Source organism: Spizellomyces punctatus (assembly GCF_000182565.1).
Source record: "Spizellomyces punctatus DAOM BR117 chromosome Unknown supercont1.23, whole genome shotgun sequence".
Taxonomy (NCBI): domain Eukaryota; kingdom Fungi; phylum Chytridiomycota; class Chytridiomycetes; order Spizellomycetales; family Spizellomycetaceae; genus Spizellomyces; species Spizellomyces punctatus.
In genome coordinates, this window is record NW_015971559.1 from 148,952 (window position 1) to 176,115 (window position 27,164).

General features: G+C 47.6%; 11 protein-coding genes across 12 annotated transcripts; 5 read left to right on the forward strand and 6 right to left on the reverse strand.

The window, feature by feature from the left end:
• The first annotated feature begins 183 nt into the window (after nucleotides 1–183).
• SPPG_08605 (uncharacterized protein) lies at nucleotides 184–6,204 on the forward strand. The gene is made up of 3 exons (XM_016756751.1): nucleotides 184–1,909; nucleotides 1,971–5,882; nucleotides 5,941–6,204. Exons 2-3 carry the CDS (start codon nucleotides 2,002–2,004, stop codon nucleotides 6,140–6,142), a joined length of 4,083 nt encoding a protein of 1,360 aa, XP_016604048.1. The 5' UTR covers nucleotides 184–1,909; nucleotides 1,971–2,001; the 3' UTR covers nucleotides 6,143–6,204.
• Nucleotides 6,117–7,015, reverse strand: SPPG_08606 (60S ribosome subunit biogenesis protein nip7). The gene is made up of 4 exons (XM_016756752.1): nucleotides 6,931–7,015; nucleotides 6,755–6,841; nucleotides 6,553–6,691; nucleotides 6,117–6,482 (listed from the first exon to the last, which is right to left on the reverse strand). Exons 1-4 carry the CDS (start codon nucleotides 6,984–6,986, stop codon nucleotides 6,222–6,224), a joined length of 543 nt encoding a protein of 180 aa, XP_016604049.1. The 5' UTR covers nucleotides 6,987–7,015; the 3' UTR covers nucleotides 6,117–6,221.
• Nucleotides 7,016–7,138: 123 nt separating this feature from the next.
• SPPG_08607 (uncharacterized protein) lies at nucleotides 7,139–9,425 on the forward strand. The gene is made up of 3 exons (XM_016756753.1): nucleotides 7,139–7,801; nucleotides 7,879–9,047; nucleotides 9,112–9,425. Exons 1-3 carry the CDS (start codon nucleotides 7,183–7,185, stop codon nucleotides 9,235–9,237), a joined length of 1,914 nt encoding a protein of 637 aa, XP_016604050.1. The 5' UTR covers nucleotides 7,139–7,182; the 3' UTR covers nucleotides 9,238–9,425.
• Nucleotides 9,042–10,214, reverse strand: SPPG_08608 (uncharacterized protein; the record flags this gene model as incomplete). Its single annotated transcript, XM_016756754.1, has 4 exons — nucleotides 9,042–9,457; nucleotides 9,523–9,641; nucleotides 9,698–9,874; nucleotides 9,944–10,214. The coding sequence occupies 4 exons, from the start codon at nucleotides 10,212–10,214 to the stop codon at nucleotides 9,350–9,352; spliced, it is 675 nt and encodes a 224-aa protein (XP_016604051.1). The 3' UTR covers nucleotides 9,042–9,349.
• Nucleotides 10,215–10,267: 53 nt separating this feature from the next.
• On the forward strand, nucleotides 10,268–12,474 carry SPPG_08609 (uncharacterized protein). Its single transcript, XM_016756755.1, has 10 exons — nucleotides 10,268–10,327; nucleotides 10,429–10,467; nucleotides 10,534–10,583; nucleotides 10,654–10,730; nucleotides 10,792–10,829; nucleotides 10,890–10,946; nucleotides 11,008–11,100; nucleotides 11,162–11,385; nucleotides 11,457–11,744; nucleotides 11,803–12,474. The coding sequence occupies exons 1-10, from the start codon at nucleotides 10,286–10,288 to the stop codon at nucleotides 12,359–12,361; spliced, it is 1,467 nt and encodes a 488-aa protein (XP_016604052.1). The 5' UTR covers nucleotides 10,268–10,285; the 3' UTR covers nucleotides 12,362–12,474.
• SPPG_08610 lies at nucleotides 12,381–14,356 on the reverse strand. Of its 2 annotated transcripts, none has more exons than XM_016756757.1 (8): nucleotides 14,239–14,356; nucleotides 13,971–14,117; nucleotides 13,662–13,904; nucleotides 13,340–13,594; nucleotides 13,203–13,283; nucleotides 12,915–13,134; nucleotides 12,560–12,854; nucleotides 12,381–12,497 (listed from the first exon to the last, which is right to left on the reverse strand). In XM_016756757.1, exons 1-8 carry the CDS (start codon nucleotides 14,347–14,349, stop codon nucleotides 12,437–12,439), a joined length of 1,413 nt encoding a protein of 470 aa, XP_016604054.1. In that variant the 5' UTR covers nucleotides 14,350–14,356; the 3' UTR covers nucleotides 12,381–12,436. The 2 variants fall into 2 exon arrangements, with proteins under 2 accessions (XP_016604054.1, XP_016604053.1); XM_016756756.1 differs by having other exon boundaries at nucleotides 13,662–13,915.
• A 123-nt stretch (nucleotides 14,357–14,479) lies between these two features.
• On the forward strand, nucleotides 14,480–16,311 carry SPPG_08611 (ATPase GET3). The gene is made up of 10 exons (XM_016756758.1): nucleotides 14,480–14,570; nucleotides 14,680–14,852; nucleotides 14,912–14,991; nucleotides 15,051–15,118; nucleotides 15,178–15,220; nucleotides 15,277–15,367; nucleotides 15,429–15,579; nucleotides 15,640–15,744; nucleotides 15,804–15,942; nucleotides 16,007–16,311. The coding sequence occupies exons 2-10, from the start codon at nucleotides 14,734–14,736 to the stop codon at nucleotides 16,189–16,191; spliced, it is 981 nt and encodes a 326-aa protein (XP_016604055.1). The 5' UTR covers nucleotides 14,480–14,570; nucleotides 14,680–14,733; the 3' UTR covers nucleotides 16,192–16,311.
• SPPG_08612 (uncharacterized protein) lies at nucleotides 16,069–16,689 on the reverse strand. Its single transcript, XM_016756759.1, has 3 exons — nucleotides 16,602–16,689; nucleotides 16,419–16,542; nucleotides 16,069–16,361 (listed from the first exon to the last, which is right to left on the reverse strand). The coding sequence occupies exons 1-3, from the start codon at nucleotides 16,638–16,640 to the stop codon at nucleotides 16,279–16,281; spliced, it is 246 nt and encodes an 81-aa protein (XP_016604056.1). The 5' UTR covers nucleotides 16,641–16,689; the 3' UTR covers nucleotides 16,069–16,278.
• Nucleotides 16,690–16,756: 67 nt separating this feature from the next.
• On the forward strand, nucleotides 16,757–18,764 carry SPPG_08613 (uncharacterized protein). Its single transcript, XM_016756760.1, has 2 exons — nucleotides 16,757–17,073; nucleotides 17,136–18,764. Exons 1-2 carry the CDS (start codon nucleotides 16,826–16,828, stop codon nucleotides 18,499–18,501), a joined length of 1,614 nt encoding a protein of 537 aa, XP_016604057.1. The 5' UTR covers nucleotides 16,757–16,825; the 3' UTR covers nucleotides 18,502–18,764.
• SPPG_08614 (uncharacterized protein) lies at nucleotides 18,465–22,054 on the reverse strand. The gene is made up of 19 exons (XM_016756761.1): nucleotides 21,921–22,054; nucleotides 21,768–21,861; nucleotides 21,579–21,691; nucleotides 21,330–21,518; nucleotides 21,111–21,264; nucleotides 20,894–21,039; nucleotides 20,764–20,832; nucleotides 20,608–20,701; nucleotides 20,425–20,555; nucleotides 20,255–20,362; nucleotides 20,047–20,190; nucleotides 19,854–19,985; nucleotides 19,674–19,794; nucleotides 19,526–19,605; nucleotides 19,383–19,470; nucleotides 19,165–19,325; nucleotides 18,924–19,100; nucleotides 18,718–18,865; nucleotides 18,465–18,649 (listed from the first exon to the last, which is right to left on the reverse strand). The coding sequence occupies exons 1-19, from the start codon at nucleotides 21,936–21,938 to the stop codon at nucleotides 18,603–18,605; spliced, it is 2,214 nt and encodes a 737-aa protein (XP_016604058.1). The 5' UTR covers nucleotides 21,939–22,054; the 3' UTR covers nucleotides 18,465–18,602.
• Nucleotides 22,055–22,466: 412 nt separating this feature from the next.
• Nucleotides 22,467–26,993, reverse strand: SPPG_08615 (uncharacterized protein). Its single transcript, XM_016756762.1, has 10 exons — nucleotides 26,949–26,993; nucleotides 26,735–26,867; nucleotides 26,573–26,676; nucleotides 23,497–26,511; nucleotides 23,362–23,437; nucleotides 23,191–23,303; nucleotides 23,055–23,129; nucleotides 22,864–22,995; nucleotides 22,698–22,796; nucleotides 22,467–22,635 (listed from the first exon to the last, which is right to left on the reverse strand). The coding sequence occupies exons 1-10, from the start codon at nucleotides 26,985–26,987 to the stop codon at nucleotides 22,570–22,572; spliced, it is 3,852 nt and encodes a 1,283-aa protein (XP_016604059.1). The 5' UTR covers nucleotides 26,988–26,993; the 3' UTR covers nucleotides 22,467–22,569.
• Nucleotides 26,994–27,164: the final 171 nt, after the last annotated feature.

Here is a 27,164-nt window from a genome sequence, read left to right on the forward strand (position 1 = left end):
AATGTGGCTCCCTCTGCTGAATTTTGTTGCCATGGCTACCACCGATTATGAGTCCTTTATTGTGGTCACGGGGTGAGTGCTGCGCATTACTATGGCAACAAAACTATTGAGCAAACAGGCGGCAGAACCGAAGGAAGGAAGGGCAGGATATCTGTGGCCGCCACCGTCAGCAAAAGCTACCAAGTCACTCTGTACAGCTCCACGAACAGTACAGAGTCACTCGGTTTGTACTTCTGCAGTGGTGCCCATAACCATGGCCACTGAAGACTTTCAACTTCTGCAACGGCCCCGTCCTTATCAAATTGAGTTGTATCAGCAAGCTCTTCAGCGAAACATAATTGCTTATCTTGACACAGGCAGTGGGAAAACTCTGGTTTCGGTACTCTTACTGCAGAATTACGCCTCAGACTTGGTAGAGATCCGTAACGATGAGTTGATTGGCTTGATCGACGCCCGGTTGGATACTGACAATGGCTTGGGAAATCCTGTCACAACCGCTGCAAAGAGCTATGTCGCGCGGCGGTCAGCGAGCGGTCTGAAACCTCAAGAGGCTGCCTCTACGGACATGCTGAATCAGGGCACAGGGACTGGTACAGTAATACAGTCACCTCTGGCAGTAGATATGTCCCCAGAGGTACTGCTACCAGCCCAGCCGAAGAAAGTCATTTTTCTTGTACCAACGGTTCCGCTCGTTTCTCAACAAGCAGCAAAAATCAGAGCAAATACCGATTTAATTGTTGGGGAATATTCTCGGGACGACATTTCGTCTGTCGCATACTGGGACGCAATCGGATGGTATCATGAGCTATCTAAGCGGCACGTTCTGGTCCTCACGCCTCAAATATTTTTGAATATCTTGCGACACGGATTCATGAAAATGTCAAGGGATGTCAGTCTTCTCATCATTGACGAATGTCACCACGCAGTCAAGCATCACCCTTATAATGTCCTAATGAAAGAGTTTTATCATACGATATATCCTCCGGAGTCGAGGCCGAAAGTTTTCGGTATGACCGCGTCGCCAATATATCAGAAAGCGCACACCCACCAGGATTCGCTTCTCCGTCTGCAAGAACTGCAGACTAACATAGACTGCGTCGTGGTGACAGTGGCTGATCGCAAGAGCCTACAAGCGTACGTTCCGAACGCCTCTGAGAAACTCGTCGAGTACTCCCCACCCTCGGGAGATACTTCAAATACGCGGTTGTCGAAGACCGGCACCTTGGGTACTCCATCCGCCCGATACTATGCACACTATCTGGACCGTCTCCGCGACTTGTACCAAAACTTTGCGTCCAAGCAGAAACATGAAGCAGCGGAAAAAATGGGCAGGAATATGGAGCAGATCCAAGCTATGGAAGAAGAGCTTGGGCCGTGGCTTGCCGGGAGAGCTGCGGAGGATTTGGTACGGGGCATGAACTCATCGCGGGGCTGTTTATCGGGACATGGTAAGAGGGCAAGAAATCAAGGCAGTCTGGAACCAACCAAAGCAGCGGACGCACGGAGTTACTCCGAGCTCGAGTATGCTCCATCATTAAGCCAAGTCACATCTTCCGACGTTACTCCAAAAGTGATGACTCTCTTGCGCCTAATTGAGGAGCGAGCGCATCCGAACTCGACCGAAGATAATTGCGGCTCCCATTTCCGTGCGATGATTTTCGTAGAGCGTCGATTTACAGCAAAGGTGCTCTCAGTGTTCCTCAACTTGGTCGCCCAGGTGCGATTTCCCATCCTGAAATCTTCATACGTAACTGGTCACGGTGCTCAATCAACGAGTGGTGAACCTGGTGGTCGAAGCTCAATGACCAGTGCTTATCAGAGAAAAGCTTTTGATCGATTCAGGGCTGGAGACGTGAATACCCTTGTGGTTACCCGTGTGGCCGAAGAAGGAGTGGACATGTAAGCTCAGGTCAATGGATCACTCGACAATGAGACAACCACCCCATACTTATCTGCGTGTTTGGTGACAGACCTGCCTGCCGACTTGTGATCGTATTTGATATGTTCCGCTCTCACACAGGCTATGTACAATCAAGAGGCAGGGCTCGCGATTTGGCCGGTTCTGAATTTATCATTATGGTGCGTCGGAATAACATGCAAGGTTTGCGCACTGTTGCACGAGCAAAGGTGGCGGAGATCATGACACGCAGTGTGGCCAAGGAAATGCTGGGAAGATCTCCATCGCAAGCGAGCTCATCGTCGGATAGCAGAGATCAAGTTTTGCGAAACGAGGATGACAATGATACCACTGAGCGGTTGTTGGGAGCACAAGATGTTCCGCTAATTTCAAAAGCCGGGGCGAGCATATCGGCACTTGGTGCCCCACAGCTACTGCACCGTTATTGCCAGGCCGTCTCGAAGGATGGAAAGATGGACCTTTCCGCCTTCTATTCTGTGATTTTAGAGCCTAGCAGTGCTGAGGCCTGGCAGACCTATTCCGGCAATTGCGAGGCATCACTGTCTTCTGGCGACAGCACTCCTTTTGGGTATGCCTTCCAATTCCAATTTCCTGACGGAACTGCTCTAGCAGGCGATGTAGTAACCGGACATCTTCGTGGTACGAGAAAACTTGCTCAGCAAAGCGTAGCACTTGAAGCTTGCCGACGCCTATATGCTATTGGCGCCCTCAACGAACATCTTCTCCCAAACATCAATTACAAAACAAAACCTGGTGCCTTTTCTCTTCCTGGCATTCTCAAAAGATGGCAGGCCCATAACAACAGAGAGGTCAAAGATCTAGCATACGAAAATGCAGGAACATCCCTGAAAGCAAATCTTCAGAAAGAAGACGTTCTCCAAGAATACGAAAGGGGTGTATCGAGGGTGTTCCAGAAGAACGATAGCTGGTCTCATCTGGAGGACACCGACTTGCCGTCCGCTGCTACAGCAACCTCCTGGCTGTACGTCACCATTCTATCCTTCGGTCCAGAGCTAGAATCGTTTACTCGCGGACAGGAACCACCAGTCGATGCTTTCACATGTCTACTACATAAGGGAGACCACTTTGATGCATCGTCCACGACCTTGAATGATTCCTGCAAAGGTCCTGCTTGTGATCAACCTCTGTGTCGTCGGGCTGAATATAGACGGACACTGGCGATACTCACCTCGAAGCCGTTACCGGTAGCAAGCGTCCCCAGCTTTCCAGTTTGGTTCGACGGCGAAAGATCCTCTACAGTCGAATTCATAAGCTGGAACCCTTTATCTCGCGCCACGAATCATGGGAAGAGCACCATACAGCCCCTGCAAGCGACCAGTGAGAAGAATGGCTCGGACAATACGTCCAAGAGCAGCGTAAACAGTGGTGCAGAACCTGTTCCCTTCTGCAATGAAGACCTCGCACTGGCCAGAAAGTTTCAAAACAAATTCTGGGACATGGTCCTCCGACGCCCGCCAGCAGATATCGCCGTTCCTGCGCCACACGTTTTGGGGAAAAGGAAACGACATCCTGAGGATGGTGACAGCCGAGCTGATACCAGCGCTGTAGGACTACCTGCACGGCGTGATTCGGACGAAACCAGTGTGCCGCCTCCCATTCAATGTGGCGGGGATGGCTCCAAAACAAGTACAGTGACCGTACCGTCGCAGTTGGCAGGCAGCCACCAATCCGATCCCATTCTAGCTGATGCGGAGTCTGTGGCCTTCGATGCTGACCCCAGAATGTATATGGTACTCCCAATGCGCAGGATTCCTTATTACACGGGCGATTCTCTCGATGTTGAAGAGGCCAGTGGTCGAACGCATTCGGCAGTCATGGGGGCGGAAGTACAGTCTTCGTCTTCTACGGAAACTAGTCTGCAATCCTACGTATGGGAACCTGACTGGGACACCGTTCGACGGGTCGTGGAACAAAAACTGTGTACTCTGTATGACTGGATCTCATGCGTTGGGGTGGTCGCCGAGGAGCGTTCCTGTTGCAAGTTACCATCAGGGGAGTATGTGGACAGCAGCTCCATTGGCGACGGTCGCAGAGTCGGACAGTCGGCGTCTTTCTTGGATCGGTTATCGTGCACAGGCCAGCCCGCATTTGATGAATTCTATGACCATGTCTGCAGAGAATTTGTTGAGCAGTCCACATATAAGCCTGATGATAAAGGCGACAGAACAACCAAGTACAGACCTGATATTCTACGGGAGATCAATCAAGTTCTCAAGCAGACGGTAGTTTGCACGACCCATAATAATATAAAGTATTTACCTCAAGAGCTTATGCCCAATTTGGAACCGACAGCGCAGTTCAGAAAGGGTCGATTTGGAGAGGTTCTCACGTATAAAACCTACGTTGAAAAGCTGGGATATGCGGTAGTTCATGATCAGAGCGCCATGGTGCAAGCAACTCATTCCCCCTCCTTGCGAAACCATTTGAAACCCCGCTTCATAAAGCGAGGCGTCTTGACACAGCCTGGGAAGATTCATCATAAGAACAATACCGTGCTCCTAGTGCCCGATGCCTGCCAAGTGCTCCCATTACCCATAGATTTGTTTCGAATATCGTTGATTTTTCCGTCGATCCTACATAAGGTGGATATTTACTGTATGGTGGACGACTTCCGACAGGACATGGAGCTTCCAGGAATATCAACATCAACTTTATTTACTGCGTTTGCAGCGCCGTCAGCCCAGGAAGGGACGAACTATGAGCGTCTGGAGACCCTCGGAGACTCCTTTTTGAAATATGCGGTGTCAGTAGATTTGTTCAGAAGATTACCAACAGCTGATGAAGGAGTTTTATCGAGTCGCCGCTCAAGGATCGTCAGCAATCGGAACTTGTTCAAAAAAGCTGTCAATAGGGGATTTGGAAGTTTACTCAATGTCACTCCCTTTAATCCACGACAATGGGCACCACCAGGACACGTTCCGTGGAATCCATTCAAGCGTTATCATTACCGAAGTCGCCAAATAGACCAGGACGACGAGAACGTAAGCCCATACAGCAGCAGAAGGGGTATGTGGTGGCGGATGATCAGCCAGAAGATGTTGGCAGACTTCATGGAAGCAATAGTTGGCGCGTACTATACGGACGGCGGTAACGACGTCGCCCTGCACTTGCTCAATAAATTTGGACTCGTTTCAGACGTGATATTACCCAGTGGCACCGGTATACTCAACAGAACTGACGCGCACATCAAAGATAGTAAGCATGATACGCCCACGAATGATGCGTTCAGTGAAGAAGAAGACATCCATATAGACGAACCGAGAGTAGTTACTTGGTACAATAGTGTATCCATGACGCCCATTCCTGGGGAATCCAATCCCTTCATATCTTCCGACGAACATCTTGCAAGGTTGCGGGCATTGGAGCAGATATTAAGATATCGATTCAAGGATCAGCAGCTCCTTTACCAAGCATTGACCCACACGTCATATAACGATGGGCATACCGAGTCTTATCAACGGCTGGAATTCCTGGGTGATGCAGTTTTGGACTGGGTATTGACCCGGTTCTTCTTCAATTCATATCCTCATTTGAGTCCGGCCACATTGACAGATCTGCGTCAGGCAGCAGTTAACAATGAGAGCTTTTCTCGGATGGCGGTATCGTTAGGATTGCATCGGTGTTTACGCCATGAATCGTCGAGCCTTCAACTGGAGATTGACAAATACGTCCAGTACCTGGGGACACTTGATGATACCGCGCACCCTGTTGAGACCGTGCACGAGGGTCCAAAAGTTTTGGGCGACCTGTTCGAAGCCATTGCTGGGGCTGTTTTCGTTGATGCGGGTTGCGACATTTCCACCATGTGGATGGTATTCAGGCCACTAATGATGGATTTTTTGGACATTCATGCGAATCCGGACGTGGTCAGCAAGAGCCCGATACGACAGTTGCATGAATACTTCCAGAAGAAAGGATTTGCCGTTAATGATGTGGCATATAGGTAAGAATCGGCATGTGCTGCCTTCGATTCGAACCCGATTAACTCTATCGTATGAAAGATTTGCAAACGACCAAGAGAAGTTCATGTGCGAGATACTGATAATGGACCAAGTGATTGCATACGCAGAAGCCAATACCAAGCATCTTGCAAAGCGACTTGCAACATTTCAGGGCCTTGACTGGATCAAGCGTTCGGAAGCGCATATTTCAGCTCTACTCGAGAGAAGTCGCGGAATACGCGGAATGAGTGCAGGCTCATGAATAATTTATAATATTTGGCAAAAGAATGTACGGAGAAAATAGATGCATAGCATGAAAAGACACTATGGGTCGGACAAGACTAAGTCAGGTGTTCTTCATCACGAAGGTATTCGCCAACATCAGCCTGATGAAAGACGCATATAGCACTTGGATCCAGCTTCCGGCAATCTTGTGTTGACCTAGCGGTGACTCCAAATCCCAGGGGCACGTCACCCATGGAGTAAATCACCACTCCTTGATGTTCTGGTGTGTCCTCGGTAATTCGTCCGAGATGTGCCTTCAAGACATGGTTTCCATATAAGAAGGGCATTTCTCCAGACGGCTTCACCCAAATTTTGTACTTGCAATATCCGACAGAACATAAGTATCCAAAAAGTGGGCTGTACGGAAGTCTCAGACTTAAACAATACCTTCGCATACTGCGCCAAGTACTCCAAGGCGGTGATGTGAAGCTTAAATTTTAGCGTTTTTGTGAACTTGCCGAAACATACACCGAGTGATAGAAGGTTGTCTCGCCCTACGCAGGTTGCCCGTTTCATAATAGCCTCACTAAAACGCTTCTTGTGAGCGCGATGAGGCAAGATTGTACCACTTCAGCTCAGAATAGCATACCTAACATAGAAGACTCTGTCTCTTTGCAATCGGAAACAGTAGGGTTCATCTGGTCTATCGATAAGGTGAACAATGTTACGCCCTATGCTTCAAGAAAGGATGGATCGCCAGTACGGTTACTACGGTTCACATTAGATAAGTGCACCCAAATAAGTGCACCTAGATGGAGGACTCACTATTTGGCTAGCTTCTCGAAGAATATCTTCGTCTCCTCTTCAGTTAACGGTCTCATTGTGCAGAATAATGTGTATAGCAATGCCCACAAAGAATTTCGGGCAGATGCAAAAGTGAACCCAGTGGACTGTTGCCATAGAGACATGTGCTTAGTCGTCCAGAACACGGTGTATTTAGACTATGGCTGCACATGACTGAGCTCGTCAGCGTAAGCAAACTTCACTTCGCCTTCCCCAACGTCCCAGCATAGTAAAATGAAGAGTGCGGGCGTCTCAGATTCAGATTCCGGGTCCAACACCAACCTCCCAATATCGCGTCGTTCCCCAAGTCGTCCACGCTCGCAAAGCTCGAAACGCACTTCGGCCAAAGCCAGTAGACGGACGTCCGCAACAAGTTCACGACCAATAGGTACGCGTGGAGCTCCGACGAGCGATGATCCTTCAAACGCTTCCGGGACCATTTGCGATCGCATATCAGAGAATCTGTCCAGGTTATCAACGTCTCCAGAAACTCGACAGTTCACAGCAACCACGTCTTGCACGGGGTCGGGCAGGCAAACGACCCCACCCTTCTCTGCGTCCTGGTCAAACCAACCAATGCCCCCTTCCTATCGACTATCGCATCGCTTACCTGGGACCCCAGAGATGCTAACATTGACAATTGGGACATTGACCGGAACGTTCACCATTCAAGTCCGTGCAACGGACGCTGTAGAAGACGTTAAGCGATGCATTCAGGACATGGAGGGGATACCCGTTGAGTCGCAAATCCTCCTTTGGCGGGATAAAGCGCTGGCGGACGATAGGTCCGTTATTGGACAATTCGGGATTGAGAACGGGTCTAAGTTACAACTATTGCTACACATGTCTACAGGTAAGGCACGCCGCATCCAAACAAAGAAACAGGTCCTTTTCTCATTTCTTGATTGAATGACTGATTGTCAACTACAGGACCAGGACCTCCACTGAAGATGAAAAAGGTCGCAAAGGAATATGATTCAGTGGTCTTCTTCCTATGCAAAGAAGAGGAGGATGTTTACATGCTTGAGCTTCATATGGCGGACATTAGGGACCAACGTGCTGACACGAGGAGGTTGCTGCAGTTAGCCGAGCTTGCAGGAGTAGAAGTTTTTGAAGACCTAGGCTGCGATGCATCTTCAGTGGTCATCCGGCCGTTAGGTGGCAGCGACGACGAAAGCCGAAGGTCCACATCAAACTCACAGGAATCCGGGGTCCTGCCTACGCAAGAACGGCAGTTGAAGGATCTCCGTCCAACCTCCAGCGAATCTAACATCTCAACCCTCATGTCGTTTGCAGCCCTGTCCTCAACCGGAACTCTTTCAGAGAGAGGCGTATCACCCTTCAGCAGTACCTCAGATTCCCGCCCTTCGTCGGGAGAATCCTTGATTCAAGACGTTTTCCATGACGTGTTGGCATGGCGGGGGAATCGAATGGGATCCAGAAAAAGGGCATTTGGATGCCCACGAACACCACGAAGACGCCTGCGCCCAGCTACCGCTATCTCGGTGATGCGGTTGCCAGGAGGGTCGGGCCCGATGATCATCATCCCGAAAACACGCCCGGCATCGGCAGCACATTTACGGAATAAGGGGACACTTGTTTTGGATGATACACCCCCAGTAACGCCGCCGAACGTCACCGAGAGAGAAGATTGCGATCGTGACCGCTGTGAAGTGCGTAACATTTTGTGTGGAGCGCCTAGACTGAGAGAAAAAGGACGTGGACGGCGGCCGCAGAGCTTCAAGATGGATTCTCCTGATGAAGGCGGTTATTTGTCGGCCTCGGATAATACTACGCTGCGCACCGATCAGCCGAGCACATCAGCTGAGCACGTCTTAGAATTCATCTCTGCCGCCGTTCCTGGGCGACGGGCCCGCGCGGCTTCAAACTCGACGGCTAGGGGGAGTCATACTGAATTGCGATGTCTCAAACAAAACAGGGATCGGTTGATGGGCCCTGGTTGCGATTCTGCGCCAAAACCCGGTGAACGACCCCGATCGAAAAAAGAGGTGAAAGCCACTGTAGTCACTCAGCGGCGGTGCTGCATGTGCAAAAAAAAATTAGGACCCGCGACGTCATTTAAATGTCGGTGCAGCCAGGTGAGTAGTTATTATTTCACTAAGCCCTCTTTTCAACGGTATAGTATCAACTATTCCCTTTTAGACATTTTGTTCAATCCATCGCTATTCAGATCGACACGCATGCACATATGACTACAAGGGTGCAGGAAAGGCGGCCCTCGTGAAGGAGAACCCTCTGGTAAAAAAGGAGAAATTGGCCAAAATATGAAATATTCTGTACCCCTCTTAAAGAGAAATCATTTTGCGATCACTGTTGGGTCTAATTGTACCAATAATCGCGATTCCCTTATTTAGCGGTTATACACAGCTTTGCGGCGTCCTCAATGTGCTCGCTCATTCCCTAGCATCACCTCGTACTGGACCACTTGTTGTTCTAAATTTGACAATGTCTCCTCGTGCCAAATGAATATCTCTGAAAGGGTGTTTACCTATAACGCAAAATTCGTTATTGAAATTAATGCAATAAGAAGAAGCCAGGGTGACGGCATCATACAAAGCGATTGTAGGTAGTCAGCATGTTGCAGAGTCTTCTTCGCAGCCCTTCCTCTTGATGTCTCTGCTTTATATACCGTGCTTCCGTTTCATTAAGTCGAGGAATCAAAGTTTCCAGTCCTGAATACGGCGGTCGTCAGAATCGCACTGCCGTTGTTTCCAAGATACACAACAACCTTGCAAAATAGGTGAGTCAAGTTCGTTCTTCAGGGAACTTAATTCCTTGAGCAGATGTGTGTAGTTGGTCAGGTCGTCTTCGGAGGCTAGGAGAATATCCCGTTTCGCTACCGTGTCCAACGTCCCTGTCTCAAGCTCAACTCTATCATTCGACAAAGAGGCTTCAAGACGAGCGTCTACTCGAAATTCGCTCCATGAGATTAACCTCATCTATCGGAAAACAGCGAGGATGTGCTAAACAGTACATTTTTGAAAGAAATCGCCGATACCGCGACGTTCTTGAGCAATTTGCAATAACTTTTCTTGTATTCCTTGTAATGAGCGCAAAAGAGAACCCTCTAATTTGCCTCTTCCATCACTCGTAAGAGATAGGAGGCTAGGAGCAGTTATCGCCTCCAGGTGTGTAAGGCGCTCGTTCAGGTGCACAATTTGGTCCGCGCAATCCATTTCCCACAACCTCAAGATGCCCTCGACAATTGCTGGTGACTGCACTGGACTGATGGGGTCAGGTGACATAGCTGCACCAATACTTGTGTCCCTAGAATGCTGGACTCGGATCGCTGGTTGATCTCCCAAGAATTATCTACATGAGCAACGCATATATAACGGAACCGCCAACTAAGGGAAAGGTACACGTTGATGTCCTGACACTCACTCCGTACTCTTGCGTTAGGCAAACGGATTTCCAAAGTTTTACGCTATCTAACGTGAATACAATTTGGTTGCTTAGATTCTCCTGCATACGACGTTAGGACCTTTGGAGGTGGAGGTGAGCCTGACTTGCAAGATGCATGCAGAAAAATCTTTACAACCCCCTTTTCTCATATTCTACCAGTTATGGCCCAAAGAAACTCCCAAAGCTTGTCGAAACTTCGTCCAATTATGGTCTGTCGTTTGGGAAACCGGATACGAGGGCATTACCGGTCAAAGAAGGACTCACAGTATTACATCGTAGCTTAGAGGGGTACTACGACAATACTATTTTTCACCGGATTGTCAAGGATTTCATAGTCCAAGGCGGTGATCCAACAGGTACAATACAGTACGTCTAGCCGTCAGGATCACGACGATGCTGAATGATATGTTTCTGAAGGAACGGGACACGGAGGAGAGTCTGTTTTTGGTGCGCCAGTATGTATCCTTTGAGAGCGATATCTGGCTGACTGGAGTTTCCATTCTAACCGCCATCAGTTTGCCGATGAGTTTCACTCAAGGCTCCGATTCAGCCATCGCGGCTTGCTCGCAATGGTATGATCGCCAGCGCAAGTTGAATAGCAAAACCCAATAACCAAGGATGCTCCAATGACAGGCCAATACAGGGGAAAATGACAACCGAAGTCAGTTCTTCTTCACCCTGGATCGTGCTGATGAATTAAATAGGAAAAGCACCATATTCGGCAAAGTAAATGGAATCTGTAATTTTGTCATTCACCCGTAGCCTTTTATTGATTGCTTCTCTATAGATTGTCGGCGATACCATATATAATCTGCTGAAATTTTCTGCGCTGGAGACAGATGAAGAGGAGCGACCACTGTATCCCCCAAAATTCCTACGTGCCGAAGTACTGTCAAATCCGTTTGACGATATCAAACTACGGACGACACCAGAGGAGCGGCTGGCGCAAGCTGCAGCATTAAGAGCAGCCAAGGAAAAGGAAGAGCAGGCAAAGAAACCCAAGGGCAAAAAGTACGTTGTTGTCAGTCAGTACCATGGACTGCGTTCTCATTCATTCCTTCACGAAATTCCACCGAATACAGAAACTTGAGCTTACTATCATTTGGGGAGGAGGAAGCTGAAACCGCAAAATCAACCGGATCAAGGATAAAGAGTAGTCATGACGTTTTGACAAATGATCCCCGTCTCCGAAGTGATATAGCTGTGGAACTCTCAACGCGTTCACGAACCCCTGTGCCATCAGACCACTCCTTGCGTTCACCTAGTCAGACCGCAACGGAAGAAGAGAAGTTTGAGCGGCACATGCGCGAAAGTGTGGTCACGAAGCGACCAAGGAACGTGTCGCCAACTCGGCGGACAGAGTCTTCAATGTTCGTTTTTTAACTTTCCGCTACCGCGACCTCAGCCCATTAACAGTTTTCTGTTCAGACGTCAGATGAAGAGTGAAGTAGAGAAAGTGCAAAGTGAAATACGGGCTATGAACACAGGACGCTTGGAAGTGAGCGAAGATGGCATCGCCAACCGTCGGGCGAAGGAAAAACTGGTCGATCGTATGCGGGCAGAGTTTGTCGACTCTGGAAAAGCCATCAGTGCCAAACGACGAAGAGTTAAAGGAGAAACGGATACACTGGAGATGCTGCGAAAGTTCCAGGGCAAGATTCGAGATACTTCTTCCAAAGTTTCGCATGCGCCTGCACGAGCGTCAGACGCAGATGCATCTGGTGAATCCCAGGAGTGCCAACTCCACTTCGTAAGGAATTGTGCAAGCTGCAGGGACACATTCGGAAAGAAGGAAGAAGGAGATGAAGAAGGGTGGATGGCAACCAAGCTTGTATTTGAGAAAGAGCGTGGGGCCAATGTGTATGAACCGCGCGTAGAGGATTACACAGTAATCGATCCAAGAGCCCACTCCACACTAGATGATAAGCAGCGCGGCAGGTCCTTGAAAGGACGTGAAGGGCACCGAACATCTGGTCCACGGCGATAACGGATGGCTGGCTTTGTAATTGTTTTCACGAGGATTTTTTATTATATTTAATTACAATATCTCTATGCTTAACCACTAAGGAAAAGTAAAGCTCTGCAACGAGCAATCTTTGTGGACATTAAGGGTTCGAAAATGCCTTCATGATACAATTTCAGAGTTTGCGAGAAAATCACGTGGAGCAACAGGCTATCACAGTACCTCACAATGTTTTGATCAAGCGCAAAATAAGACGGTATCTTTCCCAGTCGCTTCGGATCTATATCAACGATGCGAATTTTATATCGCAGGAGGCGGGTACTACTAGGAAGCTGAATCGTCCCTTCGCCTTCGCCAGGGTCACAACGGATCCTTCCATAACTATCTTCTTCGGCTTCGGGCCACAGCGTAATTATCACTGAGCAGTCCTTCAGGGTGGCTGACAACACAAACTCGTAAATATAATGCAGCTGTTCTGTTAGCGAACACTCCGCCCAATCACGAGGCATCTCCGCATCTTGTAGGGTAAATAATTGGTGCCCAGCCGAGACAACCTAAGACATGATAAGATCCTCACCAGGTGAAGATATTCGTCTCAGATATGTTTGCACTATCTCATTCCACTCCGCAATTGACGGATCATGCAATTTCGTATCAAGTTCGAGCTTATCGTACCAAGGAAAAATCCCTTCAATGTCGTATTGATCCAAATTCTGCTGATGGTACTTCAACATCTGAAGTAATGAATCCGACACAATAATTGTCGTCAAGAGATCCACCAAATGATCCACGCCTGCCTAGCAATAATGAGCCAAATCTGACAATGTTTAGGATTAGGAAGTTATCGGCCTCCGCGACTACTTACGACATTTGGCGCTTCTGATTCGCCGACAATGCGTCGAAAGAACGACTCAAGAACGCTGAACGATTTATCGATTGACTGTCCCTGAGGTGATACATCACGCACTTGCTCAATCTGTATTCTTAAGCATGTCTACAGACCTGGCCTAGCATGATTGGCATCCCGTCCACGAAAAGCTTCAGATTATTTTGAGGAGAACGAAGCAAGGATTTCAATGATGTTCTGACGCGCTGGGGGTCTTTGGAGTACAGGTCCAGCGGACAGAAGCTGCTCTGTATATGATGTTCGTGTTTTCTGCCTTTCCAATGCTGGTGCATGCAATATCGACAAGTTGTATACTTGACTGAATGGGCCGGATTGATAACCGGGGAAACGGGCAGGAATCCCCACTTTGGCTGAATAGGGCAGGTCTTGTTACCTTTCGGCTGGAACCATAATGGGATAGAGATAACTGTTAGGTACCTTTATTTCAACTGCAATGACCTTGGGCAAACTCTCGCTAGACTCTAGGCCGTGCGTTTCAGGATTACTTTCCGCATGGGCACGGTCATTGATCTGTAATTCAGGTACTATAGTATGATCCGACATTAGTGCTGCCCAGGGTTGAGACGTGTCAAGGTCCTTGTGCTGTCTCGAAGGTGGGCGAACAGTTGATAGCGAATTTGATAGTGCAATAAGAAACGTCGGAGTCACCCTTATAAGTTGCTACAAAAACGCTTATTGCATCCTTATTGAAAGTATTTCCTTTAGGAAATCACTCGCCGCACTTACCATTTGGCTAATGTAACAGCTATTGATAAGCTTGCTGATGATATGCCGTTGAAAGTCGTGTTCATGCTCGAGACTAAAAATATCGCCGTCTTCTGACACTATCCCTCGCTCATTCTGCGTCTTCCGGACCCGGAGGACGATACCAGCCTGACCATATAGATAACCATGCTTAGTCTGCCAATTCTGCTAGTATTCACTCTATTGTCGTGTTTGTCGTCTTTGGCCACATTCCCCACCAGCGCAACTGTAACAAGTGGTACCTGCATACATATTTAGGGTCCGATCCCGCATAAGAGAGCACAATATTTGCATTTCCTTCGCTCTTGTATACCCACAGCGATGGGTCTAAAAGCTCCGGAAGAGAAGTACTGATGTCCATTGGAGGGCAGCTGCTCACACCCAACAACAAGTGTTCTATTTGACCAGTTCGCGTACAGAGTGCATTGGAACCGATTACAGACGAAGGTCAGTTTCGCCCGTAGAACCCGGCTTGGTAAGTTGACGGTTCAGCTGCTTCCAAATCTTTCGTTGGCGTAAACAGCCGTTAAGTACAAGACCAATCTGACTTCTGCTTTCATAGGAATTGCCTTCCACCGTAAGGTGAGCTAATGGACACTCCTGGAGGACGATCTCATGCACTTGAATGACTTCATGCAATTAAATCATTGATTGGATATTTGGCTGGAATCTGACCTACTGTACGTAACAGAACACTGTCGTAGCAACAAGACCGTCGACTCAAAGCGGCTCACCTGCTGTCAACATGTCCGACGACGAACAGCTAGAACCTCTTTCACCGACACTTCAGAATGTGCTGGACCAGCAGAGCTTGCGCTGGATGTTTGTTGGCGGTAAAGGTGGTGTTGGAAAGACGACCACGAGGTACTGTTACTGGCCCTGCATCCTTTGAAGCATTTACGTTTGCGTAACATGCCCCGCAGCTGTTCTCTGGCTACCCAACTAGCAAAAGTGAGGGAATCGGTTCTCCTCATATCGACGGACCCGGCACACAATCTATCCGGTATATTACTGTTCAGTGCAGTGACTGACATGCGCCATGTTGATCGTCGTCTTCTGCAGACGCGTTTGGACAGAAATTCTCAAAAACGCCGACTCTCGTGAATGGATACGACAATCTCTACGCCATGGTACGGCGCTGCGAATAAGGATCTCCTAATTTGAGAGTTGACTTCTTGGCGATCTGCAGGAAATTGACCCTACGGGAAGCATTCAGGAAATGATTGAAAATGGTAAGGCAAGCTAGAACGGATAAGATCGCCTGCCGCTGTACTCATTCAAAGGGTAGCTCAAGAATCAGGAGTACAATCGCATCTGCAGGATATGGCGTTCGCGATACCCGGCGTTGATGAAGCCATGAGTTTTGCTGAAGTCATGAAGTACGTAATATGTGCCATCCGCTCATCATATGATCGCTCAACTTTACCTGGTCCGCTCTAGACTGGTGAAGTCAATGGATTACTCTTGCATTGTTTTTGACACAGCCCCAACTGGCCACACCCTCCGTTTCCTGTCATTCCCCACGGTGTTGGAGAAAGCTCTTGGGAAGCTCTCCCAGTTTGGAGGCAGATTTGGTCCCATGTTTCAGCAGGTAATTACAACCAAAGCCTGTAACCTATCAACATTATTTTAATGGCTATCTGTTCTTTAGATGAGCGGAATGATGGGAATGTCGCCCAATCAGGAGGATATATTTCAAAAGCTGGAAGGTATGCGGACGGTAATTCAAGAGGTCAATGCGCAATTTCAAGATCCTGTAAGTGCGTAATAGTGTGCGTACGATCCACACGCACTAATACTGGAGGTGAATCGTAGGAGAAGACAACATTCATCTGTGTTTGCATCTCTGAATTCTTGTCACTCTACGAAACGGAGCGCATGATTCAGGAGTTAACGTCGTTCCATATTGATACGCACAATATTGTTGTCAATCAGCTTTTGCATCCTCCAAAGGGTATGTAGCTTTCATCCGTCACTTTGTTCGGTCAATTCCCTACTGAACGTCATTGTAAAAAAAGGGTCCACATGCGAACATTGCTCTGTGCGGTCAAAAATGCAAGCCAAATATCTGGAACAAATACACGAGTTGTACGAAGATTTTCATATTGTAGAAATGCCCTTGCTTACCAAGGAGATACGAGGGGTAGACAGCATCAAAGAATTTTCTGAGCTGCTGGTTCATCCTTACCAGCCATCTGAATAAATAACTGTCAGCAACGGTGGCGATCGCCACGAAGATCACAGGCTTCTCCCATCCAGGCCATCCAAATATAACCTCTAAATAGGACATTTATTGATCATAATACTTCTGCTTCAAATGCCTGTACTTTTTGAGAAACCAGAGAGCTTCTAGTTCTTTGAGGACAAATTCTCCTTTGATGTGAAGGTCAGATGTATACGCCTCAAACTTCTGGACGAGTCTTAACTCACCCTGGCGGAGAGCCTTTCGGATGTCTTCGGGATCTGACAAATCCCGCTTTTTAAGAAAGGCTGCTTTCAACCGCGCCCTGTAGAACTCAAAACCGGCTGGATACTCTCTACCAATAAATAGTAACTTGTGTCATCCAGTTAGGCTTGTAAGCTCGAAACAGCATCGTCCGCAATGCTGCCTACCTGCTTGTACAGGCTTCGCACTTGACCTCTCAAAGACATGTCGTGAATGTTCCGGCCACAGTGTTACGGTATGGTTGGTTTACGACCCTAGATCGTCATGGCTTAAAAAGGAAATATGAAATACATGATGACAGCAGTCATTTATTTTTTTTTTGGACGTGTTTTGCACTCCTTGCCAAGGGTTGAACGCTGTCCCAGTGCGGAAAAGTGCAACTCTGGTGAACATGGCGGACAATCAGGCGCTTCCAGTATTTGTAGGAATAAGCTTCGGTACTCTTTATTCCTCCGTGGCGATTATCGGCAAGGACGGTTGGGGGGAAACCATTGCCAACGAAGATGGGGACCGAAACATCCCGTCGTACTATGCTTTCACTGGGCATGGCGAGGAGCTGGCAGGGTCGCAAGCAAAAGTCCAGGCTATATCCAATCCCACTGGAACGATAGTGCAATTTCGGAACCTCTTGGGCAAAAAGTTCGTGCTGCTTGTGATGTAGCCAAATCTAAAATATACTAATTTAGAATCATTATCAATAGGTTCGACGACGAGGAGGTACAAGAGCACTCGCGAAATCTCCTAATGTCCATTGTTCCATCCCCGATAGACTCTACCTTACCCACGTACGAAGTGGAGACCTCGTCGGATCTTGAAGCCGACGAGCCCAAAAAGGAATATCATACCGTCAATGCCGTGACTGCAAAGTACTTGCGCAAACTTAAGGAAACTGCGGAGAATTTTCTGGGGAAGCTTGTTGAGGGATGCGTAATCTCGACGCCTATTCATTTCGAGGAAGTGCAGCGGGTTGCTCTAATTAACGCCGCACAAGATGCGGGATTTGCCAAAGTTTTCACTATCCATGAACCAATCGCGGCAGCTATTGCTTTTGATATCGCGCAACAGTACCGCGGAGGTTCTTCAAAACGGGATAAGCTGGTAGTAGTACTCGATCTTGGCGGACATCAATTCAATGTGACGCTGCTCTCCGCCAATGACGGATTGTACACCGTGGTCAAGTCTGTGGAAGACCCGCAGCTAGGTGGTGTCCATTTTGATGAGATCTTGATGGACTTTGTACAACAAGAATTCCGTCGGAAAACCAAGCTGGATATTTCCGGCAACAGGCGGGCTCGTGCGAAGCTGCAGAAGGCTTGTGAGCAAACTAAACGAGCGCTAACTCGGCAAGACAATGCTCCATGTTCAGTGGAAAGTCTATATGAGGGCATGGACTATCACGGTACCGTGCCCCGTGGTCGATTTGAAATGTTGGCTGAACCACTATACGCTCGATGCGTAGATGTGATTAAAAGGTCGTTGTCGGAGGCGGGAGTTGGGGTAGAGGAAATTGATGAGGTACTACTGGTTGGCGGAGCAAGCCGGATGCCCCGGTTCCAGACAGTTGCGAAAGGTGTTTTTCCGTCTGCGAATCTTCGTATGGATGTCGAGCCTGACGAGGCCATTTCGCGTGGATGTGCCACCCAGGCAGCCATAATCTTGTCAACACCTCCGAACATCGACTACGCTTCGTCCGCAAACAGCCATGACGTTGTCAATTGCATGCATTTGAGTCAAAGTCTTGGCCTGGAGCTACCAGATGGGGCATTTTTGGCCATAATACCGAAAAGAGTCCCCATTCCTGCGCGTCGTACAATGTCGTTCGGGGTACAAAATGGACAGCGCGAATTACTACTTTCTGTCTACGAGGGAGACCATGCGGTGGCGAAGGAGAACGTATTAGTTGCGGAGGTGGTTCTAGCGGACTTGCCCGAAGACATGCCTATAGGGCAAGCCTCTGTCGATGTCACATTCACTGTGGAGAAAGGAGGTGCATTTACAGTTGTCGCGAAAGAATCTACCAAGGGGACAATTGTGAAGGCCAAAGTGCGTCAACACAGTCAGAGATGATATTGATGCCGTTTTCCACATAAACAATTGTTTATATAGAGCAAGGGAATAATGTAATTTTAAGGAGTTTATGCAAATCAAATGACACGACGAAGGGTGTCTCAGCTAATATATACATATCGATCGCGCGTATGTGGGACCCGATCAACTGGCAAGTGCAACAGTATAGGTTAGCCGCCTGTCCTTGAATGCATGCTGCTAATAGGCTCGCCTTACTGTATTGCTTCTCAATAAGCTGTTCAATGCATCTTTTAATAACCGGGATGGACGGTGCAAAATTCACCTTTGCTTGGTCGATTACTTGCTGGACTAACTGGGTATGACTTAATTCTTTCCGGGACTTCATAATGCGAACAATAGCTGCCTACATGACAAATGCTATAGGGGAGTCGAGAAAATCAATTATTTGCCGTGCAGCGTACCTGGAGATAGAGCTTTCGGTCTTCATCCACCGCCTTGCGGGCTGCAGTTACTTCTTGCGGAGTTTCCGTTTGAAGAGCCGTGTTGATTTTTATTTTAGTGCGTTTGCTCGCGAAGCCATGATTCACGATATAAGTTTGCGTATCAATCACGGTTAGGAGGTTGATGTCAACGAATATCTGACCAAAGGACCATCTTGAGCGGGGGATTTGTGGCGAGAGGCAGCGGGAATTTCAGACAAACCTTGAGAATACGTTCAACTTCGCTACTGTTCAGTTTTGTCTGATGGATGATGTCGTGAATTGTCAACGAAGGCGTGACATTAAAAAGCAGAAGAACACCGAGCTGATATAGGGACACGTTCAATTCATATCGCTTGTCCATATGATTTATTTTCACGTCCGCTAAGCCTCGTACGTTAGTGACACTTCATATGGTCTAACTGACGGGCAACCGCTAACCTCTCGCCAAATGATGCAACCACGTCAGCTTTCGTCCATTGTGGTGTTTACCGTAGAAAGTCGTAAACTGGCTCACGCTTTTCTCCAACTGATGCTAGTATGAGGTACTGCAGCAAGAAAGTGAACGTTCTCTCCTCACTCACCGCACTTGGGAGTACAAACCCCGAGGCAGAAGCCGACAGAGGCCATGATCCCGCAGTAAGCACCAAGATGCTGAATTCAGCTGCATTAAAGAACCGCCTAAGTACAAGCCTCAATAGAGTATCGACCTTGGCAGAAAACGACACATACTTCCGAGGTTGATGGAATTGAGCTGGGCGAACTTAGAGAATCCCACGTTCAGATCATTGCTAATTGTGACATCCGTGAACATTCGCTGAAGCTTGCTTGTGTACTCTACGCCACATGCAGCCTGTAAACGTTACGTTTAGTGGTGGAAGCGTAACGTCCGACGAACATCAGAAATACAACTTTCAATCGCGATAGCATGTTCAATTCAGCTTCCTCAGAAACGGAAGTCCCGTATATTAAGCGCTTCGCAATCATCCTTGAGTAAAATTTCTGAAAAACATCTTTATCGTCCAGGTATTTGAAAAGGGTAATCTATTCAAAGATAAGGAAGCGCCGCAAACAGCATATGTCGAGAAATGACAATGGTACGAACCATACGAGACAGTTTATCGTCCACCTCGGATTCTACCAGTCCCTTTGCAGTTCTCTTCAAGAGAAGGTCGCAATAACGGGCCAAAAGTTCCGCTGCGCTACTACTCGTGGAGGGTATTGCTGTATTCACTATAGATCTGAATGCCTGGTGCCAACCGGTTAAACGCGTAACAGACCTAGTCCTTCTCTCCTGATCCCTCTTACCTTACCTTATCCACGGCTGCTGTGAACGCAAGGTTTCCGGCGAACACTTCATCACACATTCCCATATATTTTGCTTGCAGACTCATCAAAGACTCCGCATATTCTCGAGGGTCCTGATAGTGATTCCTGATCGGTCGATGGGCAAGGATGCTATACGTGGCGGATGAACACGCACCTTTGTTAGTGAGCTCCCTAGGCGCCCGATAACATCTCTAGCTATAGTAATAATGAAGTTTTCGAAAATATCTAGCATTGCAGAAATCCCATCGGCAGATCGCGACAGGAGGGAATACGCCAATATGCAATCTAACCAAGTGTTTTAGCGCTCGCTTCCTAAGGCGGATACGGTCGGGCGTACCGGCAAATCTTTCGTTTTCAAGAATCACCCGAAATTCCGCATACAGTTCGCGGTGATGCGCAGTAATACACTGCAGCTCGCACTCTTTAATGACCTTCAAACTGAATTAGCTCACCATCGACAACACACAACTAGATCACGTAATTTATTTTCTACCCTCTCAAGTGAAGTGGGGTGACAAAACCGTGCGCTCCGAGCCCCTTCATCGGCGAGACGTTCATGTATCTGGTCGTCTTATTATTTCGACATACTGACGTGTGACGAATTGCTCCACGCGTCAACATACCTTTCTCATGTAGCATGAGATGCGGTCCTGTGCAATCTGGGTATTTGATTCTCGAGCATAATAGTCTCGTGTATCTTCCAAGTAGGGATTTTCAAACATTTCAATGTAGAGCTGCAACGGCTGATCCGTATGCTGATTCAGTTGGACTTCAATGAAACATTGCATGGGTAACAGACTCCTGAACGGGTTGCCGGGGAAAGCAGCCTACAATACATACCCAGCGAGTTAATAGCGTTGTATATCACATCGTGGAGGACGATATGCCCGTCGCGGTCCTGGCGAATCCAGTCTAGGAGTTGGAACACAAGGCGATTTCCGTGATGGGTCTGCAGCCCTGCCAGGACTGTTTCTTTCCATATGTGAAATGCTAGCTGGTGGCCACATGTGTCATTTCACTTGCACATAAGATGTGTTTCGCAATAAGAAAAGGCATTACCGCCTCGACCGAAAGCTTTAAATATCGCCCATGACTGAAGGGTCGCTTAGTGTCTCCAAATGGCGGTCGCATTTTGAGCAACATTCGGTTCAGATATTCACAAATGATGTTGGCGTAATTAGCCGCCACGCGGTATTTCTCCCATTCCCTGGCATACGCGGTCACAACATCGTCCCGGCTCAAGATGGTCTAAGTGATATGAGTGACCCCGGCTCTTTGAACTCCAACTCGCAAGTTCTATGGACAAACCTGAAGTACACCAGAAACATGTTCTCGTAAGAGATCCCCGATCGACTGAAAGAGTAACTCTGTGTGCGGCTTGGGGTATGACGTGCAAAGATCGTAGACCTGTTGGAACATATCTAACAGGGATATACGGTCAACAGAGGGAACACGAACTCCACCAATTTCATCAACTCGTAAGACACATGAACATACCTATTCCAGAAACCTTCGCTCGAGCAGTCGTACTGTGAAACATATTCAAGAGCTCTTGACGGAACGCCGGAAAACTGGCATTGAAATCCACCCGCTGACGAATTCACGGTTAAGTCTGATTAAATGGCCAAAATTGTATCGGACATGGCACACCTTGGGTCGCAGGGACATTGTGCTACGAATATGATTGACCGTGAGTCGGACAGAAAGATGCAAGAAGATTCGTGCTGGAAGTGCAGATCCGCGTCGGCCTACTTCCTAGTCTGACCTGCCTACCAGCTGTGCCACATTGCAATAAGGATATACGACCACAATGGAATCAAACATGGCTTCTTCTACGATGAACACCAAACTCTACATATCAGTAAACAAACGCACATTAACAAAATGCTTATTAGCTGACATGCGAATTAATGATCGAGAATCAATGCCAACTTCCCACATCACCTCTCATGCATAATCTTTAATAATTTCCCAACTCTCCTCAACCGATATCCAATATCCCGTGACTAACAACTCTCAAAACCTTTGCATCAAGTTCTGTAACATTCGCTCTCATATGGTAATCCTAAATCATATTAAGCTTGCAATCTCATAATATATATGGTGTTTGGCTATCCGGTACTCCAATTCTAAATAATATCTTTCTCGGTAAGCTTACAAGCTTGTAAAAATCAAGGATGGTAATGCATCATAAACTCTGCAACATTCATATACAATTGATATTATGGCTAAACATAGTACTTGGTGGTAGAGTGGTGATGCCTACTATAAATAAAAGGCAACCACACCAAAATCCATATTATGTAAATCTGGTCTCTGTCTGCTTTAATGCACCTTCCATCATTATCATCTTACTCGTGAGCTCCTGTCAATGAGAACAAATGTCAGAGTTGCGGAGATATCAATAAAACAATTGTGCAGACACACTTCTAGTAATTTCTGCATTTTCGTGTTGATTTGGGCTAGCACTACTGGGTCCATTCGCTGCATTGCTGATGTACTTGAGAGAATATTCAAATTGAAGGTCTGAAGTCGTGTTTGTGCTCGGTCATTGGATGTTCATAAAAAGAACGAAAAAAGAGCCGCCCCACACCTGAGCTACTTTCGGCTTCTCATCTGGCTGAAGCTTTTGAGCGTGGTCTCGAAGTATGTATTGTCTCAGGATGTTCGACTTTTGTTCCAATTCTTCAGTCATCTTGTGCAATCGCTCGCTTGTACTCCGTAGCTGGAAGCGAATGCAAGATTGTCTAGAGACCGTTGGAATCACCTATGAAAAAGGTATACCTCATCTTCCGCACTTTTGGTGCGCTTGTTCAGCATTTCATTTTCTTGTGCCAGATGAAGTAAGTCATCTGTTAACTGTCGAACAGGCAAGTCAGTTCTTGGCGATCCCGCAATGAATTTGTGTGCACGGATATACCCGCTCGACTTTGGGAACTCCTAAGCTTTCACCCACGGGTACCGGTTTTGTAGGGCGGCTTAAGTCCATGTTACTATTTCGTGTCGATGGCGATTTTTCGTCCTGGCTAGGTACTTCCAAATGGAATAACAGTTGAGTTACAGGTATAGCCAATGCTACACACGTGCGTACCTAAGCCCTCGACGTTATCCTCCTGGAATTCGCGATGCTTACGCTCCTTCGATAATTGCTTTTGCAGATCTTTCACCTTTTGATGAATAGCTCTTAATAGCGTTACCATACTCTAGCAGGCTCTATCCTACCCACAATCTGTGCACTCTTCCGCTCCAAAATCTTCATTTCACTCTCAGCTTGCTTTAGCTTCTTCGCCAGAATCTCGTTTTCGGATTGAAATCTCGCCTTTTCTGTTTCTATTGCATTTAGACGGACTTCTGTATCTGCTCGAGCGTTTTCTACATCCTGGACATGAGATTCGCGTGCTGCTTCCAAGGAAGCTATCCGCTCTTTCAACGGGGTAATTTGTGCTTGAATATCACATCGCTCTTTCTCAAGACGAGCAATGGACTTCTTAAGCGTCGCTTCGCTTGTTTGGAGCTCATCAATCCTCGCCTTCAGCTTCCTGTTACCATCTTCTTTGTCCTGCAATGATTTGGCAGCCCGGTCGAGTGATCCCCGAGCGACTTCAAGCTCGGCCACCAGAATGTCATGCCGTGATTGAAGAGAGCTGATCTGTTCTTTCAATGGTTCAACGTCAACCCGATTATGCACCTCAAATTCTCGTAACTTGGTCAGCTCTTTCTGCTTGTCCTCCAATTGTCGTGTAAGATCCGAAATAGTGGCCTTGTGTTCGTCTTGTAACTTAGCATTTTCTGTGCGTATTGAGGCAATCTCCTGCTCTAGTGTCTTGATTTTGCGTAGGCTACCTCCCAGCTCCTCCCCTTTAGATATGATCTCCCTTTCCAGTTTCCTCTGCATTTCGACAAAGTCCTTCTTGTGCTTCTCGTATTCACTTAAAATTTTTTGCTTTTCCTTTTGCTCTTTTTTCACTTTATCGTCAAGTTCTATTCGTTGCTTCCTAACTCTCTCATCAACTTCCAAAGCCACTTTCTTTTCAGCGGTGGCAGATACTTCTTGGAGCTGCTCGAGTTTTGCATTCAAGCTTTTCACTTGGGTGTCATTTGCTTCTTTCATTTCATTGATTTTGGTTGTTAAACGAGCGATTTCTGCGTTTTTTTCCGCTATAACCGCATCTGCTGCAGTTTTGTGAATATTTTGACGCCCCACCTCCACTTCAAGTTCCTGCTTGCATTTTATTGCATCAGATAGTTCGTCCGCTTTAGATTTCATTAAAGCCTCTGAATTGCTTTTCCAATCCTGCATAGTACGCTCATGCTCTTCCTTGACTTTTGCGAGTTCTGTTTTCAAGACATCTTCTGCTATCTTCAACTCCTCATTATGTCTGCGTTCAAATTCCTTCTTCAGAAGGTCAATCTCTACGTCTTTGCGACCTTCCACCTCCCGCTTGACGTCGTCAGACGCTTGCGCAGTGCGCTCAATCAATTTGCGCTCGTGCTCATGCTTGATCTCCTCCAGTTCCTTTATTTTATCGTCAACCACGCCAGAGAGACTTGCAATACGAGCATTTGCATCGTTTAGATTGTTTTGACACTGGGTCAATTCCAATCTGCACTTGACCAATTCGGCCTCCTTGTCCTCAATAGTAGACTGAAATGTATTCATTTCTTCCCGCAGATTCTTTACAGTGCTCTCGAGTTCCTCCCGCTTGACGTCGTCAGACGCTTGCGCAGTGTGCTCAATCAATTTGCGCTCGTGTTCATGCTTGATCCCCTCCAGTTCCTTGATTTTATCGTCAACCACGCCAGAGAGACTTGCAATACGAGCATTTGCATCCTTTAGATTGTTTTGACACTGGGTCAATTCCAACTTGCATTTGACCAATTCGGCCTCCTTGTCCTCAATAGTAGACTGAAATGTATTCATTTCGTCCCGCAGATTCTTTACAGTGCTCTCGAGTTCCTTGAGTGCTTCGCGGTACTCTGCATTTTCACGATGTGCCGTTTGCAATGCGGTTTGCAGGCTGAGTAATTGACCTTCCTGCTCGTCCTTCCCCGTTTGTGCATCATGTAAGTGTAATGCATTCTGCTCCTCCATTGCCAATCGTCCTACTTCCTGCAAGGGTACCTCCCCGGCATCGGTGGGATTCAGTACTTCCATTTGCTCGCTCAATTGCGATCTTTGCCTGGTTTCCGTTTCGCCATCTTCTGAACTGCCTTTTACCTCCTCCAACAGTTGTGTTTCTCGGGTGGCAGTCGCCTGTTTAACCTCGTCAGTGGTCGACTTCAGCGTATCGGTGGGTATTTTCGATTGAATGGACTCATCCAAAAGTGATTTGACTTGTTCTTCGAGCTCCTTAACACGACTTTCACAAATATCCCGCTGATGGCAAAGCTCTTTCTGAGTGCTCTCACTTTCTTCCGCCCGAGCCTTCCAGCTTGCAACTTCCTCTAGGGTTGCATTAAGCCGCTGCTCAAGCAGATGAGTCTGGTCTGTCGCAAGTGTTGTTTGTGCTGATATTTTGCGCAACTCTTCCATTTGGGCCCGCATCTCTGCCGTCTCCTTCAGCGACGCACTTAACTGCTCTTCCAATTTCAGGCGTTCAGTACGAAGGCTTTCTATCTCCTTGGAATTTTCGGGAGCAGGTCCCACCGCAGCTGTGGTGACTCCCCTGTTCCACCATTTGGAAGTCGCTGCTGCGGTAGATCCAGGTACGTTTCCGGGCGTTGACTGAATCACCTCCCCCCCAGTATGTACCGAGTTATGCTCTTCCTTGTTTTCCAGAAGAGGCAGTGCGGTTTCGGAGGATGTGTTGACTTTGGTGGCCACGGGAACTGCCCCAGAATTATTAGCGGTTCCTCCAGTTCCACGGTTCCACCAAGATCGAGCCCCACTTGCTGCAGTATGTCCTTGGTTTGCCTCTGCAGCCTTTCGCTTTTCTTCGAGGGCCTTGAATTCATTAACCACCCTAGTAGCATCCTCCAAAGATTCCGCCAGATGTGCTTTTTCCGCACGTAAATCGCGTACTGTTGTTTCTAATGCCTTTACTTCTGCGCGAAGAATCTCCAAGCCAGCAGTAACTTCAGTTGCTGGTTGAATAACGGAATACGGTGGTGGGGGATTAGCAGAATCATGGCCATGTGAGTTTTGGGAGCTTGTGAAACTAGCCAGTTTCTCTTCGAGTTGCCGGCGTTGTAGGTCACTTTGAGCGACTATTTGATGGATGTTTTCTTTCAAGGCTTGATTCTAACCGATGCACTGCCATTAGTTAGGAACTGATAGCTACCGTCATCGAGCTGTAATGCACCTGCAGCTTTTGGTCACTGAGTACTTCTAGCTCGAGCTTCAACCTTGCATTTTCTTCCATGCACTGTTGCAATGCACGCGAGTCTTTCGACTTAGCGACAACGCCTGGCATTGTTTATGTTTTAGGTCAGGTGCCATGATCGCAAGAGAAAAAGTAACCAACCATTGATTCTCTTCAGTTCCTTCTCGGTATCCAATTTCTCCTTCTCTGCTTTGTGACGTGCTGCTCTCTCTTGTTCAAGCTCCGTTGCCAGTGCCGTTATCTTATGTTGCAGTTCAGATGCTTCATTTTGCGCCTTGCCGAAACCAGCATTTACGAAATTCAGTTATCCGCCCTGATATGTACGCGCATATTCGCATCATCCATCTTCACGTACTGTCAATGTGTTAGCCGGTATAGACTCTACATCCGCCATTTCCCCTATATTCGGTGCTGCAAGAGTGTGAGGTTTGAGCTGGCCTGCAAGGTCGCGTCTGCCAACGTAAGCCGGTTGGGTTCCATTTTGCCTAAAACGAGTGGGTTGCCATGGTTCCGGTCGAATCGGGAAACGTCATGCAACAGCGAGAACTTGTCCTCCCAAGTCGACGCTGGA